The sequence below is a fragment of the Pteropus vampyrus genome, unplaced genomic scaffold (assembly GCF_000151845.1).
Source record: "Pteropus vampyrus isolate Shadow unplaced genomic scaffold, Pvam_2.0 Scaffold192, whole genome shotgun sequence".
Classification (NCBI taxonomy): Eukaryota; Metazoa; Chordata; class Mammalia; order Chiroptera; family Pteropodidae; genus Pteropus; species Pteropus vampyrus.
The window spans coordinates 819079-835433 of NW_011888973.1; the positions used below are offsets into that span (position 1 = coordinate 819079).

General features: G+C 39.1%; 2 protein-coding genes and 1 pseudogene across 8 annotated transcripts in view; 2 read left to right on the forward strand and 1 right to left on the reverse strand.

The window, feature by feature from the left end:
• Window positions 1–16355, reverse strand: part of IMMP2L (inner mitochondrial membrane peptidase subunit 2) — a 690748-nt gene that overhangs the window by 303989 nt on the left and 370404 nt on the right. The gene's annotated exons all lie outside the window — the stretch shown is intronic.
• On the forward strand, window positions 4390–13679 carry LRRN3 (leucine rich repeat neuronal 3). Its single transcript, XM_011371488.2, has 2 exons — window positions 4390–4557; window positions 10793–13679. Exon 2 carries the CDS (start codon window positions 11157–11159, stop codon window positions 13281–13283), a length of 2127 nt encoding a protein of 708 aa, XP_011369790.1. The 5' UTR covers window positions 4390–4557; window positions 10793–11156; the 3' UTR covers window positions 13284–13679.
• Window positions 8409–8533, forward strand: LOC111746524 (annotated as a pseudogene).

Below are 16355 nucleotides of genomic sequence, written 5' to 3' on the forward strand. Positions count from 1 at the left end.
CCTAAGAACCCTCCTATAGACTACTTCTGATCCTAGTAAAATTAGCACCCTATCCAATGTAAACATGTGAATAAACGTGATGAAAATATCATAAAATCTGTGTAAATTCTGTCAGTATGTGTCAGAATTATGTATACTTCCTTATAAACTGCTTCAGTATATTTCCTTATACAAACATAATAGTATTATGTTTGTATAAGGAAATATACTGAAGCAGTTTTGAGCTTGTTCATTTAAGGTTATCGTAAAAACTATGTAATTAGAGAGCATGAAGGCACCTCTGGTTTTAGAAACGAAGTTACTGAAGGTCATAAGGCATCTTCTAACTCTAGAGTCTGCATGCGTTCCCAATACCCTGTGCCAAAGTGCCGTAATCATCTCGATAGAGACCTACATAGCTCTCTTAAACCTGAAGCAAGTTTTCCATTATTCTGTCTCTTAATTTGGAAAATAAGATGACTCTACTTCAGTCTAAGATGAGTGAATATTCAGGATAATGCATGAACGATGAGCACTCCCACCCACCGACGCCTACACATGGGACCACGTAAATGCTAAACAACAAGGAAATGATAAACAGGAAGTTAAGAAAAACAAACCAGGCAATCAAAACCCGCTGGCTCTCACACAACACGGAATGAAATACTGTTACGCTGTAGCATAGTCAAGTTCTCCAATACATGCAGTGATTCTCCTAGAAGAAACACAAGCATAGAGAGACAAGTTCCGGCTTAGAAATATCACTCGTTTGACTAATCATGGACAAATATCGTCTCTACAGATAATGCTATTAATGAAGTATTCAGCTGAGCAAAAACGATAATGAAAAATAAGTACAAATCAGAATTCATAGTGAGAAATGACACTATCACAAGCTGGTGATTTATGAGTATACGGGAACCACTACGCCAATATGACACCCTCCTGAGACTGATTTCATTTTCCATTCTCTAAAAGCAAATTATAAACGAGGACTTTCTGCCTCACAAATTACCCTTCCTGAATGTAGCTGTGTTACAACTAACTAGCTTCCACAAATTTGATGGTTTGAGGAGCCACATTTAAAATTATTTTGAAAAAAACAAAAAAAACAAAAAAACAATCCTGATCTTATTTTACTTTATCCCTTTGGATCTCTCCATGTAGCACAAGACTCAAATTCTGAAAACAGCAGAAGAAGAGAGATAAAGAGCCCAAGACTCCCTCGAAATCTGCCCAAATGATATTTTAAGATGCAGGAGAAAAAAAAGAATTGTGCTATTTAAGTTACTCCAAGTTTCTCTACAAGAAATTCACTGCGAGGCCTATATTTTAATCTAAGGAAGTGAGCTGAGCTTAGTTTCATGAGAGATGGAAATGGTATGTGGCTCGTTCATGATCTTCACGAATGTTCCCTGTGTTCAAATGTAAGGTCTTGAACATGACAGAGACGCGGAATCATACCAAATGTTCCTTTTCATTTTCTTTTTATATAGAACTATTTCTATCATAATGATAAGACTCTTATCTAGTTTTAGAATCTCAAAATATCTGATTTGAGAATCTGAAAATATCAGAATCAAAGAAATCATTCTCAATACAAGGGTACGTATTCCACACACTTTGGTGCATAAATACTGCACGACAACAAAAATAACCTTGCTCTAATACGCAGATTTATAATGGTGACTCAATAAGAAATCTCCATGGGATTTTCTAGGGCACGAACAACCAATTTGAAAACAGTAGTAACCATTTTGTCCAAACCCCATATTTTGTGGGTCTCTAAGACTCGGAAAAATATGATTTATGTGAACCACACGGCAAAACTGGGCCTAGAAATCAGGCTGTCTTAGTCTAGGTCGCCTTCTGCCACACTCAACTATCTTCCAGATGTCATCTGAGCAAAACTCTGAGAGAGAGAGAGACAGATGCCGGAAGCCAGCACAGCCAGGCAGTGGGAAGAAACACCCTTCTGAGAAGATACCAATAGAGTGGTGCCATGCTAACAGATATTTGAGAGGAAGTACAACTTTGTAGTAGTGAAAGAGAAACTGAGAGATAACTACAATTTTAAGTGTCTATTTGAGTAAAAATGGGTTCGAATAGGGCAGCACCGAACCAGGAGTGATTAGGAGGCTCCAGGGACAGGCGCTCGGCGGGGGGAGACTTTTCTAGAGAAAGTGTGGAAGCAGAGAAAGGGAATTATTGATTGGCTGTAGCTTGAAGCCTAGATGGCTGTCCGTGACTGGTTGCCGTTTGGTTTCAATTTTGAAAGCTTGAGGCATTTACAGGCTTAGATTTTGGTTCGCCTGTGAAGGCCGCCATGGCATGCGGCCACCTCAGTGTAATGACCCCCTTGTTTAATCCATTTAACTGTGGTGAAGCCTGGACTTTACAGACAAAATGAAAGGATCTGAATCTACATCTGAGGGAGGGTGAACTGGAAAGTCATTTAACCTCTTTGGCTTCGTATGAAAAGCGAGGATAAGAATAGTGTCCACAAAAAGAGCTGACGTGAGCATTACCTGTGAGAACTCGCATAGGGCATGCAACCAAAGGCATGTGGGACACGTCTGCCACTGACATATCAGAGCACTTCCTTCTCCCCTGCCCCACTCCTTCCGCGGCTAACAGCCACCGTGGAGGCTGAGTACTGTCACACCACACCGTGCAAGGGGACAGGCCAGTCCAAATTCAGCCGAGGCCAAAGGAAATAGACCTAACCAGGACAGGCCTATAGATTGAGACGGTGCGGGGGAGAGAGCGGGGAGGAATTTGCCTTAGAAAGAATGCCTAAGGTTTCTCCGAATTTTCACTCCTCCAGGATGAACCACTTTGCATGAGCCATTTCACCTCTAAGGGCCTCCGTGACCTCAAATCTAAAAGAAAATGGGAGCAGATGGATGATTCAGAAACAGCTCTTTGGAGCCCAATCAGAGTCAGATGCTGTGGGCAGGAAGGCAGAGCCGGGTACCAGCTAGATCTTTCCAGCTACCCGCCTCACCACACTCTCCTCCATCACCCCACCTCCTGTGCTACCCAGGAAAGAGCTTTCCCCCGTTTGACTTATTGTGAATCTCGGTAGGACTTGATCTGAACAAACGGTGTCACAGCTGAAAGGAGGGTGGGAACCAATGGATCTTTATGCCCATTTACATCTAAAAACTAGGACACCAAAACTATGCTAAGCTTTATGATGCCAAATTTACTCAGCTGGGCTCAAACTTGAATATTACCAAAAAAAAAATCCATATCTTTAAATTCAGCAAAAAAATCATAATGGGTATATTGTTCACATATCAATATTAATAGTTACTGACAACTCGTTTTTGCTTCATTTACTCGATCAAGGGACCTAATCCAGGCAATTTGCTTACCCAGTGGTTAGTTTGCCTTAATTTGATAACTAAAGTAATTCTATTCTTCATTTACTATTGTGTAGATATAAATATAAAATGAAATAGGAATAACAGCAGATAATTAATCTGATAACATTGAGAAGCCCTGTAATGCCTAAAATCCACTGATCCTAATGAGTTAATAACATGTGACTAGAATACTGAATATAAACTTGTGATCAATTAAATGCAAAGGTTAACATCAGAGACATCAGTTTCCCCATAGCTATTTTTAAGACATCTTTTTAAAAAAACTTTCACGTTCACAGAACAGTATCATACACCTTAACAATCACATAACCAATTTCTAAAGCTTAATGTTCGTTTATCTGAGGCACAGGAACGTGAAGGGCTCTGTCCGTCATCACAAAAGCGTCTGATCAACCTGATCTATGTTTCATGATGAAAAGCAAAATGTCTTCCCCTTTATCAATCCTTTATTGACAGATGAATATCTTAAGATAGGATTCATTAAACTAGTCTAAATCGTCACCATTATCCATTTCCTGAAAGCTGACAGGCAAATTCGAAAAGTTAATTCATTTTGAATACCTGGAAAATAAATATTTCCCAAGGAAAAAAGAATAGCTTTTTATAGAAATGCAATTAGTATAATTCAAAAATACCTTTGGGATATGGAACCTTCAATTAAGAACCGAAGAAAGACTGAATCTTACAATAAAGGAACACAAAGTCAGATAATGGGGAAATGGAATTTAAGTTCTTTATACAAATGAACTTAGCTAGCAATTTGCTATAGAAGAAAAGGAAAAAACTGGGCTTTACTGTAACCATGGCAACTTCCTATCTTCACCAATTTTTGAATTTAAGTCAAGTATCAAATGTTTCTCTTCTTCGGACTCTGTGGTTTTTCTAATACACATAATGAGGTACAGGGAAGAAGCCACACTTCGTTCTTAAGCTGTAGCACTGTAAAGACCCATCTGAGAGAGAGCAGATTTTAAATCTTCTTACCCACGTGTTTCCCAGTATACTGCAGGTGATTTTCTGTAAGCGTCATAAAAGAACACAGAACACGCAGGTTGCTTCTGATGGATGTACGGAACTAAGAGGTCCCTCCTTTGTACATGCACAGAGCAGACCATGCACAGTCCTTTCATTGTAAAGGCAACTCTACTATGCCTCGTACTCTGCTCCTTTGGTCACTGTGAACTTGGTAAGTGGATATATCATCTTATTTACTACTCACTTTCCAGTGAGTACAATTTGCCTTTGCCAAAAAGTAGGTGTCCAATCAATGCTTCATAAATGAAAAACAGATGCTTCATAAATGATGAGGCTAAAGAATGAAAAATCTCTTTACCAAAGAAATGTAGCTTTTGCCCTAAGTTTCTACCTATAATTATATCCAGAAACAATTTCTGTTTTAGATTAAAGAGATCTCAAGTTACAAGTGTTCACAGGTGTGAAAAATATCGTTAAGGTATGAGACTTCTTAAAATCACTTTCTTTTAATGGCCTACACTGCAAGTTTTCTGCTGTTGGCCAGAGTATAATTATACATATTATATGTATAATTTAAATATATAAAATGTTTTAGATCTTTGACTCTCCCTCAGGCAAAAATCTATATGGGGGAGTTAATAAAAAAAATTAAAGATACTATAAAAAAAATTCAGAAAGCACAGAAGGACATATATATTAGGAAAATTCCACACCTTAAAATGCTTTTTAAATTTCTTTTTTTAATCATATGCATCAACCCATCAAAAAAAAACAAAAACAACAACAAAAAAACACCTTAAGTTAATTGCCAAATTATACTCTGCCAATAAATAGTTTTAATCTTTCAGTTTTCAAAAATCTTATGAAATAAAGAGATTAGAAATGAAAGCACAGTGACTGACACAGTAGGCCCTTCAGCAAATATTTACTGAAAGATTGAATGGAAGAACAAATGAAAGATAAGCTCTAATAAGGACTGACTTTGAACTTGTATGAGTCATTCATTTAAATCATTTAAAAGAGCCTTTATATAATACATTTCACAGGGACGTCAATTTTCATTCCTGGTGACATTTCATTAACATCATCTTCTGAACTTTAATAATATTCCATTATAATTTATTTTGCTTTAATATATGAAAGATTCTATTGCCTTTAAAACTAAAAGGTACAAAAATACCTTCTAAAATACTTTTACATGAGAAAACGACTAAAAAGAACAGTAATTATGAGTTGGTTCTCGGCTCCTAGGAGTACAAGCGCAGACATGAACACTCAGTCTAACAACAGGAAATCATTTACCGAAACCATATCTGTCACCAACATGGACTTCCGTATGGCTTATCCACCATATTTTAAGGAAGAAAATAAGCAAGATATTTTACCTACATGTTATCTACTTTGCACCCATCCATCCACTTACCCCTCCATCCAAACACAGTGTTTGTTGAAGGCTTATTATGCTCCAGGCCCTAGGCTAGCCTCCCGAGCACCTTCCCAAACAATAGCCCTAAAACCTGTAAAACGCAAGTTGAAATATAGATTTTTTTTGAAGTATATTCTTCCTACTCTTATTTTAGAAGGAAAAAACCCCAGCAAATTGATGGAGTACGGGAAATTATACAAGTCTATCAATAAGTATGTAATTGAAGTTTTCTAAGAAAATTTTTTTTCTTTTATATTTCAAAGATTTTACTATTTTTTTTAAAATGTATTCAAAAAGGAGAAGTGGGAGAGGGCACAGGGGAGAGAGAGAATGAAAGTGCAGGGTTTTAGGGCATTAAAATTCTCAAAAAAGTAAAAATGGGGTTAAGCTGGCCAATTTTTATTTTTTAATGATATAATTATTTTTAAATGTAAAAAATATTTTACAGATGCATATAAAAAAATATGTGAAAATCTATTCTAAAATCAATACTGCCATTATAATGATTTAGCCCAAATTCCAAAATGGCCCACAGCGGAAACCACTTTCTCAGTGGTAAAGCTAAAACGTAGCTCGATAGAACGGCTATGTTTTTAAACTGGTGCCTGGAAAGCGAACCGTTTTCTGTTTTGCCAGTGGACGCTTTTGTAGTACGACTGTGATATTCCTACATTTTAACCATCAGACAGTAAGAAAAAAATTCTGTAAAAATCTGGGGGCAAGTGTTTTCCTTTTTCCCAACTGTTCGTAATTGCCAGTTACTTAAGAAGGAAAAAGAAAAGTCATTTTAATCACTATTCCATATGCAACACAAAGTATAAAAAGACACATTTGTGAGTTATCATTTAGCAAACACTTGTTTGATGAATGGAGGTACTGGGCTAGGTACTAATTAACCAAGCAAATGTACTAATTAAGCCAAAAGTGAGCTGAACATAGTCCCTAATTAGAAAGATCTCATAATCTAGTAAGGGAATAATAATCTAATAACCACATGTCTAGTAAGGCAATAATGTAATAATCTAGTGTCTAGTAATAATCTAATAATCGAATGTCTAATATTTTATGTCCAGTAAAGGAAAAAAGAAATTTAAACAAATGATGATGACACAGATGAGGGGTGACCGAGAATAAATTCAGGAAGAACTCCCCATTACAGGGGAGGCTTGGGGACCGAGGCCCCACCAAGGCCATGAGACTCAAGAGATCCAGATCCTGTGACAATATACTCTTTACTTAAGCAGATGTGCCAGGCTATCATTTCTGATGACAATGATCATTGAGAACTCTAGCCTCACGTCCCTGCCTCGGATTCTATATTCAAAAGCAAACTGCAAATTCGTAATTCGTACTTCCAAGTACATTTTTTTTAAATGGAGGAAAAGCAATGACCGGCACATTGATGCATTTGGATTCTCTTGACAAGTCATATTTTCCACTGCAATGTACTGGCATTTTGGTTTTGTCTCTTCTGTGTTTAGTTAATGTGAATCACACACTAGTCACTATCAGTCCCTATTAGATTAAAAAAATTAATTTTCTAAAGTTGGAAAACTGAAGACCAAGGAAACGCCAGCCCTGCTGAGAAGTAAAATCACACTACCATTTTTTGTTGTTAAAATTATTTCACTTGTTCTCTACCTATGCAATGCAATGTGTATTACTAGAAAGAGCTGCAGCCATGAAGGCAAAGGCTGGTTCGAATCCTGCCCCATCATTTATTAACTGTGAGATCTCAGGCAGATGGGTCTTAACACCCCTACCTAAAAAATGGGAGTTAAAGTACTTCCCCGCCCATGTCACGAAGCCATTATGAACATAAAATAAACGGTGCCTAAGAAAGGGCTTTGAAACCCATAAAGTGCTAAGATTTAAGATATTATCATTGCCTTACTATCCTGCAGATGATCCGTGCCAAATAGTCCATTAGTGAAAGCACAGTAATCAGTTCCGAAGACACGAAAAAAAATCAATATTACAATAAAGAAAGGCACAATTCCCATGTCCCCTTTTGTGCTTCCATACCAACCTGTCTTCCTCCAGACCTGGGGAAACGGAATTTGAATTTTTCACCCCTATAAGAACTCTCCTTATTTTCAAAAGCTTCCGGAATAAATCTAGTTCCAATGTGGTTGTTTCCGGCATACGGCTGTATCCATGATGAAAATCAGAAAAAAGTTTCTAATTAGATGTAGATGGGAACTTTTTTAAACACAAGAATAATTTCGAAATAAAACATGGCATCATTAGGTTAATGCCCCCTAGAAAGTTTCACCGTGAATGGTTCTAATCCTCTCAATAATATAGAAGAGGACAGAGCGGGTCTAACCTCTAACCGATTCAGGCAGAAGTTGCGACTTCTCAGTTCTCAGCAGAAATGTGTTTTGCACTTAGTACGTAGGCTTTCCCTTCACGCTGGGAAACAGAGGCGACACACTTCTGGGGCAGTGTTATTTGGGTGCCCCTCCCATGTGCGCCCACAGCGGCTCCGACTGCAGCCACCCGTTTATTTGTGATCCCCTCCTGACTGGAAAGGGACAGAGGGAAGAGACTGCCTCTGCGTCGGCTTTTTATCCACCAGCTATTAACCCAATAACTGGGACAGAGTGGGTACCCATTAAAAGTTGACCGAATAAGTCTACGGCCATGCCACCCTGAACAAGCCCGATCCCGATCCCGTCTGATCTCAGAAGCTAAGCAGGGTCCGGCCTGGTTAGTACTTGGATGGGAGACCACCTAGGAAGACCAGGCGCTGTAGGCGTAAAAAATAACAATCATAACAAATAAGGGATTGTAAACGGACACGGTCCTTGTAATGTAAGGGTTGCCTCACCTAAAAAAATATAAAAAGAAAGAAAAGAAAAAAAAAAAGTTGACTGAATAAATTAAGGAATAAACTACAGCTATAACATTAGATTGACTTTTCTTTAAAGTCTAATGTTCTTGTGTGTTACATTCAAATTGCCTCCTTAGATTTTCATAAGTCAGGTAACACATTCTGTGTAAGCAGTAGGTTCATGCGAGTTAAAGCAGCTCAATATCAAAATTAGGAAATTAAACAGACTGAGTTGCCTAAATTATATGTGGGAAAGATGAATAGACACACTAATTAATTAATAAAATTCATTTATTGTTTCATTCAAAACATTTCTTAAGCACCTTCTATATTGTACTTCCCATGCCCAAAAGCCAGTGCTGCAAAGTCAGGCAGGCCTCATGCAATCAAGGGGGTGAATGCCTGGCAAGGGAGAAAACTAGTCGATATTCTGGCAGAGCTGTGTGCTGGGGGCCACGCACCCGCTCTGGGGGGCCGCTAACTGCAGCTGGGGAGGGGGTACACAGAAGGCTTCTCAGAGAGGCGATGCTCAAACTGAGGTTTGAAAAAACTGCAAATTAACTTAAACAAATGGGCATCGTGGCAGAGAGAGGAGGATGAGGCGCCCACAGCTCCACGGCTGAGAGGAGGCTGCCCGCAGGGGAACAGCGGAAGAGGAGGAGCAACAGAGAGGACGAGGAGAGGGACCCGGATGGGGGGCTCTGGGGGTAAGGAGGGTTCAGGCATCTTCACTGAAGAAGGAGAGGGATTAGATTCTCTCCTCAAGGGACTTGGTCTACTTAAAACAGAGTAGGAGTAATAGCCGAAAGGTCTAGTTAAAAAAAAAAAAAAGAAAAAAATTAGATAAGCAAATAGATGAAGTAATGAAAAAAAGCAAAGCAAAGACACCTTTAATTCAGAGTAACTCAGTAGTGACCCGAACTTCGGGATCTGTTTTTTAGGCCAAATCACATCTCTTACGATAAAAGAAAAGGGGAAAATTGGGTGTGACTTTGAATTATAAATATTTCATAGTTTTGAAAAACAAGGATTTTTTTTTTTTTTTTTACTAAAAAAAAAAGTTTCTCTCTCTCCATAGAGACCACATCTCCACATATATCTGTCTCCATCACTAACACACCCATTCGGTCCAGAGTCAGTTAACGAGGCCATCAGACATATCACTAGCGGGCAGAGGCGAAAGAACAGACAGCATCCGCACTGAAGGCTGGCTCCGCAGACCGTCAGCGCTGGGAGCACAGAGCCCCAGGGGGGACGGTCAGCTGTGCTCCCCCGGCCCGATGCTGCCGGGCAGTGCGCAGCCGCAGTCCGGCTTTGGGAGCGTATTAATAAAAGAACTCAGGTATCGTAAGGATGCGGCACATATTAAAACCGCAATTTGATTTTGGGCTGCTTATTTTTATGAGATGAAGACATCGGTATGCATTTAAAAGAAGGAATATCTAAGTGCCTGTTTTACGGGATGTAACAAATTTACTTTTTCACTAGTAGTGACTAAAGGAATATAGGTTATTTTCAAGGAAAAATAAAACAGTCAAACATTAATCTGAATTTCAGTTAAGAACGGCAATATACAGGTACATTTATGGCAAGTCAGGTTTAATCTCTTCCAAATACTGCAAAACCCAAGTCACTTTACACAGAGGAGACTGTGGAGATAAGTATGAATGAAGGCGGGAGACCCAGCTGGATACCATTAATTCTTCATTTCATGGTCCTCTCCCGGAAGCCCCAGAAACCACAAGCTAACGCATTTGATTTTAACTGAACAGTATTATTTATTTGCAACCTTTTAATTCTACTTCTCTAAGAGGAAAACAAAGTCATCACCATGAAAAGGTTTTCTTTTTTGCCCTGTAACTGTCAAAGAGAATGACAAATACAATAGACGATTACAAGGTACACACAAGTAAAACTTTGAAAGAAAAATTCTGGAAGCATGCTCATTACGTTTAACGTAACTTTGGTCTTCTACAGTTTCCATTTCTCAGCCTTTCCGATATGCGGTCCAATAACTATTAAGGACAGTCTTAACAAAGCTAAAGTCACCAAAACATATTAAATTAACTGTAAATGCTAATAATATTATGAAATCATCATTAGTTAATGGACATTAATTGTGACATATTTTTTCCCCTTTAGACTAATTCTTCTTCTCTTTTCTTTTATATTGCATTTTATTAGAGTTAGCATCATGTGGCCATTCCTGCAAGTCCTGAACTAGCATGGGATTTGAATATTATACTCCTAAATAAATGAAGTGCTCAACTTCTCGTGACCATCGATACACCCTCCATCTTCAGAATGCGTGTCGGCACTCTGTCATAAAGAAGACAGTGACCTTCTTTCTTCCAATATGCATGACGTTTCTGGACAAGGCGATCGTGGCACCGGCCCTTATTTCCTTGAAGAAAACCTCTGCATTTCTACGGCATTTATCGTTTGACAAATGCGACAACTTTCCTTATCAATCAGCTCCCGCTGCACTCACTAGCGGGGACTGTGGAATCCTCAAGGGCCCGTTCGATTTCTGAGGACGAAAGCTAAGATGAAGGACATGCCACTCCGAATCCACGTGCTACTTGGCCTGGCTATCACTACACTAGTACAAGCTGTAGATAAAAGGGCGGATTGCCCACAATTATGTACGTGTGAAATCAGGCCCTGGTTTACACCCCGATCCGCTTATATGGAAGCATCTACAGTGGACTGTAACGATTTAGGTCTTTTAAATTTCCCAGCCAGACTGCCCGCTGACACACAGATTCTGCTCCTACAGACTAACAACATTGCAAAAATTGAACACGCTGTAGACTTCCCAGTGAACCTTACTGGCCTGGACTTATCTCAAAACAATTTATCTTCAGTCACCAATATTAATGTAAAAAAGATGCCTCAGCTTCTTTCTGTGTACCTAGAGGAAAACAAACTCACGGAGCTGCCTGAAAAATGTCTGTCTGCGCTGAGCAACTTACAAGAACTCTACATTAATCACAACTTGCTTTCTGCAATTTCACCAGGAGCCTTCATTGGCCTACGTAATCTTCTTCGGCTTCATCTCAATTCAAACAGATTGCAGGTGATCAACAGTAAGTGGTTTGACGCTCTTCCCAATCTGGAGGTTTTGATGATTGGGGAGAATCCAATCACTAGAATCAAAGACATGAACTTTAAGCCACTTACCAACCTTCGCAGCCTGGTTATAGCCGGGATAAACCTCACAGAAATCCCGGATAACGCCTTGGTTGGACTTGAAAACCTAGAGAGCATCTCTTTCTACGACAACAGGCTTAGGAAAGTGCCCCACGTTGCTCTTCAAAAAGTTGTAAACCTCAAATTTTTGGATCTCAATAAAAATCCCATTAACAGGATACGGCGGGGTGATTTCAGCAACATGCTACACTTAAAAGAGCTGGGGATCAACAATATGCCCGAGCTGATTTCCATCGACAGCCTCGCCGTGGATAACTTGCCGGATTTGAGAAAGATAGAAGCGACCAACAATCCGAGGCTGTCTTTCGTCCACCCGAACGCGTTTTCCAGGCTGCCCAGGCTGGAGTCGCTCATGCTGAACAGCAACGCGCTGCGCGCCCTGTACCGCGGCACCGTGGACGCCCTGCCCGGCCTCAAGGAGATCAGCCTGCACAGCAACCCCATCCGGTGCGACTGCGTCGTCCGCTGGATGAACATGAACAAGACCGACGTCCGCTTCATGGAGCCCGAGTCGCTGTTTTGCGTGGACCCGCCTGAGTTCCAAGGCCAGAACGTTCGCCAGGTGCACTTCCGGGACATGATGGACATCTGCCTCCCTCTCATCGCGCCCGAGAGCTTCCCTCCCAGCCTGGACCTGGAGGCCGGGGGCCACGCTTCCGTGCACTGCAGAGCCACCGCCGAGCCCCAGCCCGAAATCTACTGGACCTCGCCCTCCGGCCAGAAGCTCCTGCCCGGTACTCGGACGGACAAGTTCTACGTGCATCCCGAAGGCACGCTGGACATAAGCGGCATCACCCTGACAGAAGGGGGTCTGTACACCTGTATCGCAACGAACCTGGTCGGCGCCGACCTGAAGTCTGTCCTGATCACCGTGGATGGTTCTTTCCCCCAGGACAACGATGGATCCTTAAATATTAAGATAAAAGACATTCAGGCCAATTCAGTTCTGGTGTCTTGGAAAGCGAGTTCTAAGATTCTCAAATCCAGCGTGAAGTGGACAGCCTTTGTCACGTCGGAAAATGCCCGAGCCGCCCAAAGTGCCCGGATACCATCGGACGTCAAGGTGTATAATCTCACTCGCCTGAACCCGTCCACGGAGTATAACATTTGCATTGATATCCCCACCATCTACCAGAAAAACAGAAAACGATGTGTCAATGTCACCACGAAAGGTTTGGACCCCGATCGAGAAGAATATGGAACGAGTAACACCACAGCATTTCTGGCCTGCCTGGGAGGCTTCCTGGGGATTATCGGCGTGATAGGGCTTTTCGGCTGCCTCTCTCAAAGAATGAACTGTGGTGGCGGTCGTGGCTACGTGAGGAATTACTTACAGAAACCAGCCTTTGCATTCAGCGAGCTTTATCCTCCTCTGATTCACCTCTGGGAAGCAGGCAAAGAGAAAAGTACAGCACTGGACGTGAGAGCAACTGTTATAGGCGTGCCGACGAACATGACCTAACCGCCCAGCCAAACCCGCTCCACGGGAAAGCTCGAGACTGCAGGAAAAGGCGGAGGAATACTACTTTCTAGAAAGAAGTGTAAGCTTCACCAATGCTGCTTCTGACCGATGGGAATACGTACACGTTCGGCATTTTAATGAACCGGCTTCGAAGGGTACCGTGGCAACCAAATAAAAGAATTCCATTTTCTAGAACTTTCATGTAACTTTTATGTCTGGTCTACAGTTAAAGTGGACAGAAACATTTCTGTATTTTTTTTAAGTATATAAGAGTAGTCGAACTGAGCAATACCTCCTACTGTGTTGTATCACACATATTAGCCACGAGTTTTTGCGGTGACCGGATAAACTTGAATCGACACGTGGTGTAATAAAACGGACAAATTCTGTAGAGTAGATACAGTGAGTATGTGGGCCTCTTTTATAAGGAAAAATACATTTTGGATTAAAATCAATTGCTTTTGTCTTGTTTTTGTTTCTAAATAAAGAATAATTTCTGGGAAATGACACCTGACCAGATGTCATTTAAATGACAACATTAAAAAACAAAATGTTTTTCTCTGATGAAATTTGGAATGCTAGGAGTAAGACACTTTTACTGGGTTCTGTAACTACATTTTTATAATGCACGAAAATGAATTTGAGAGGGCGATTTATCAATATCGAAAGGCAATCAAAACATTGTATTTAACCCTTTAACTAGTGACAGAAACAAGTCCTCTAGGAAATTACGTATTCACTTATAGATTTTCTTAACAAGAAGCTCTTGAAGTGAATTTAATTATTAAGCTCACATAATGTAAATCCAATATATAAGGAACGGAAAGTCTTATTTTCATAATTAGTAGTAACTCAACTTTAAGACGCTTGCTTTGCACCAAATGTTGCCAGATTTTGGCAGGACTTATGATCGAGGTGTAATTTTCAAATCTGTGAGTCTAAAATACTTAATGAGCTTCACTGCAGTAACAAGTAAATAATCTAATTATTTCTTGTGTGGCAAACACAGCAACGAAACATGTTCAACATGACCAAAAAGAAGGCAGTTTATATACTTTCACAGCAACTAAGTGAGTTGGTGCTGACTTGAAGTCTGTTAAGATGAAAGAGGATGACGGTCCTTTTCCCCAGAATTAGAGTGGAATCTAGAATGCTAGAAGACTAGAATTTTCCAAGACTAAAATTTTAGCATTTTACTTTAAAATTTATTGGGTTAGTAGAAGAACTTTATAGGTTCAATTTTATGAAATTCTCCCTTTTATTTACTTCACTCTAACATAAAAATGGCATGCATCAGATAATTCCAGACTTCAATAGAAATTTAAGAAGACAGTTTGGCTCATGAAAAGAAAAAATTTCTCAGACAAATTTCGAGTAAAAAATATATATATATATGTGTGTGTAGTTCTCTATGACTAGATTTAAGACACCTAAAGAACACAGCTTAAAAAATTGAGAATCATTAAACTGAAATGCCAAGAACATTAGTAATTATTTAAGAATCTCATAGAGTAAATGTAAGAATTTTACTTGGAAAAAACAGCCAAGATCTTTTAGGGTTTTAGTCATATTTATAAACAAAAACTCATAATCCTGCAAAATAAATGTACTTGTGTACAAAGGAAATATCTTGAAACAGTAAATATGTATGTATGTGTGTGTGTATATATATATATGTATACACACACACATATATGATAAAAAGCCATAATTTTATAGGCACATCACTCATCACTGCAAAGCTACAAGGTTTACGCGTTAATTGTCACCCTGCCTGGTCATAACCAAGTGTTTAACTTTCTTACTCTAGCTTGCTGCATAGTATAGACTTGTCACTGGCCTGTAAACATTTCTAGCACTGTAGTCACATCATCTTATTTGTTAATACCAGACATTTGCTTTTGTGATAGAATCGGCGGTTTCTAATTAAATTCTAGCTATTTTTGACAATGTGGAAGGTAATTGCTATGAACTCTTTAAAATGAAAGGACAAACTGTGTTAATTTAATACAACCAGAATACAAGACTTGCTAATTCAATGTGTTTCCCAAACACAAATTGTTACAACCTGATGAATCACTATCACACAGTGGCTGACATTAGAATTTATCAGCAAGACATGCTCATACATCATGAGAGGTTTCAGAACCACGGACAGAGCCTTTTAGAACCAGGCTATTTGTCAAAAGTATAGAAGTTGAAATATGACCTATTAGGATGCAGGTATTGTACAAGTCAGCAAGAACTTTCTCAGGTATCTCGTATGTATCTTTTAAACCTATCTGCATGAAGAACTACAGCAAACGTATTGTAAAGCTGAGAATCCATTTCAAGCTACATTTTTCTTAGAAAAATTGTGGCAAACAAGCGCTCTGAATAGACACCCAATAGTGAGCAATGAAGTGAAGTATTCTTGTTACAGCCAAATAAATACAAATGCTCAAAGCAAAACACAATCATATTTACTTGATTAAATTTTAATCTAAATTGCCAGTAAGAGAGAAAAGACATTTGCTTCAATAACAAGGATGGCATTTCATACTTCCTGTTTCCCCGTAAATCTCATATAAAATCAACTAAGCATGGGTCAAAGTACTCAAAGCATGTAACTTGCAATTTCGTAATACCATATGGATGCGAAAACAAACTTTACCTATAACAAATAGAACTCAAGAGTTTGTTTCTCCATAAATGCTAAATAATTCCCTCATCTTGTATGGAAGAAAACATTTTTTTTTCCACAGAAATAATTTTTTAACAATTACATATTTTTAAATTTACACTGTAAAATAAAATTCAAATCTTCTGAAAATAAGTATGCCCAACTGAACACACAAAAAAAGTATACAAATGTGGAGCAAAATGAGTAATTATCAATAAAGCCAAACAATAATATGCTGTCAATCATATGTAGGCCATTTGTATAGAAAAGAATGAAATATATTTTTGGTACATACATCAGTCTTTTAATACTGATTTCAGTTCTTAAGTTTTTATTCTAATTAGATAAAAACTGTTAAGGAAAACTACACATCAGCAAACAAACTTAAAACTGTAATTTCTTAGTCTACT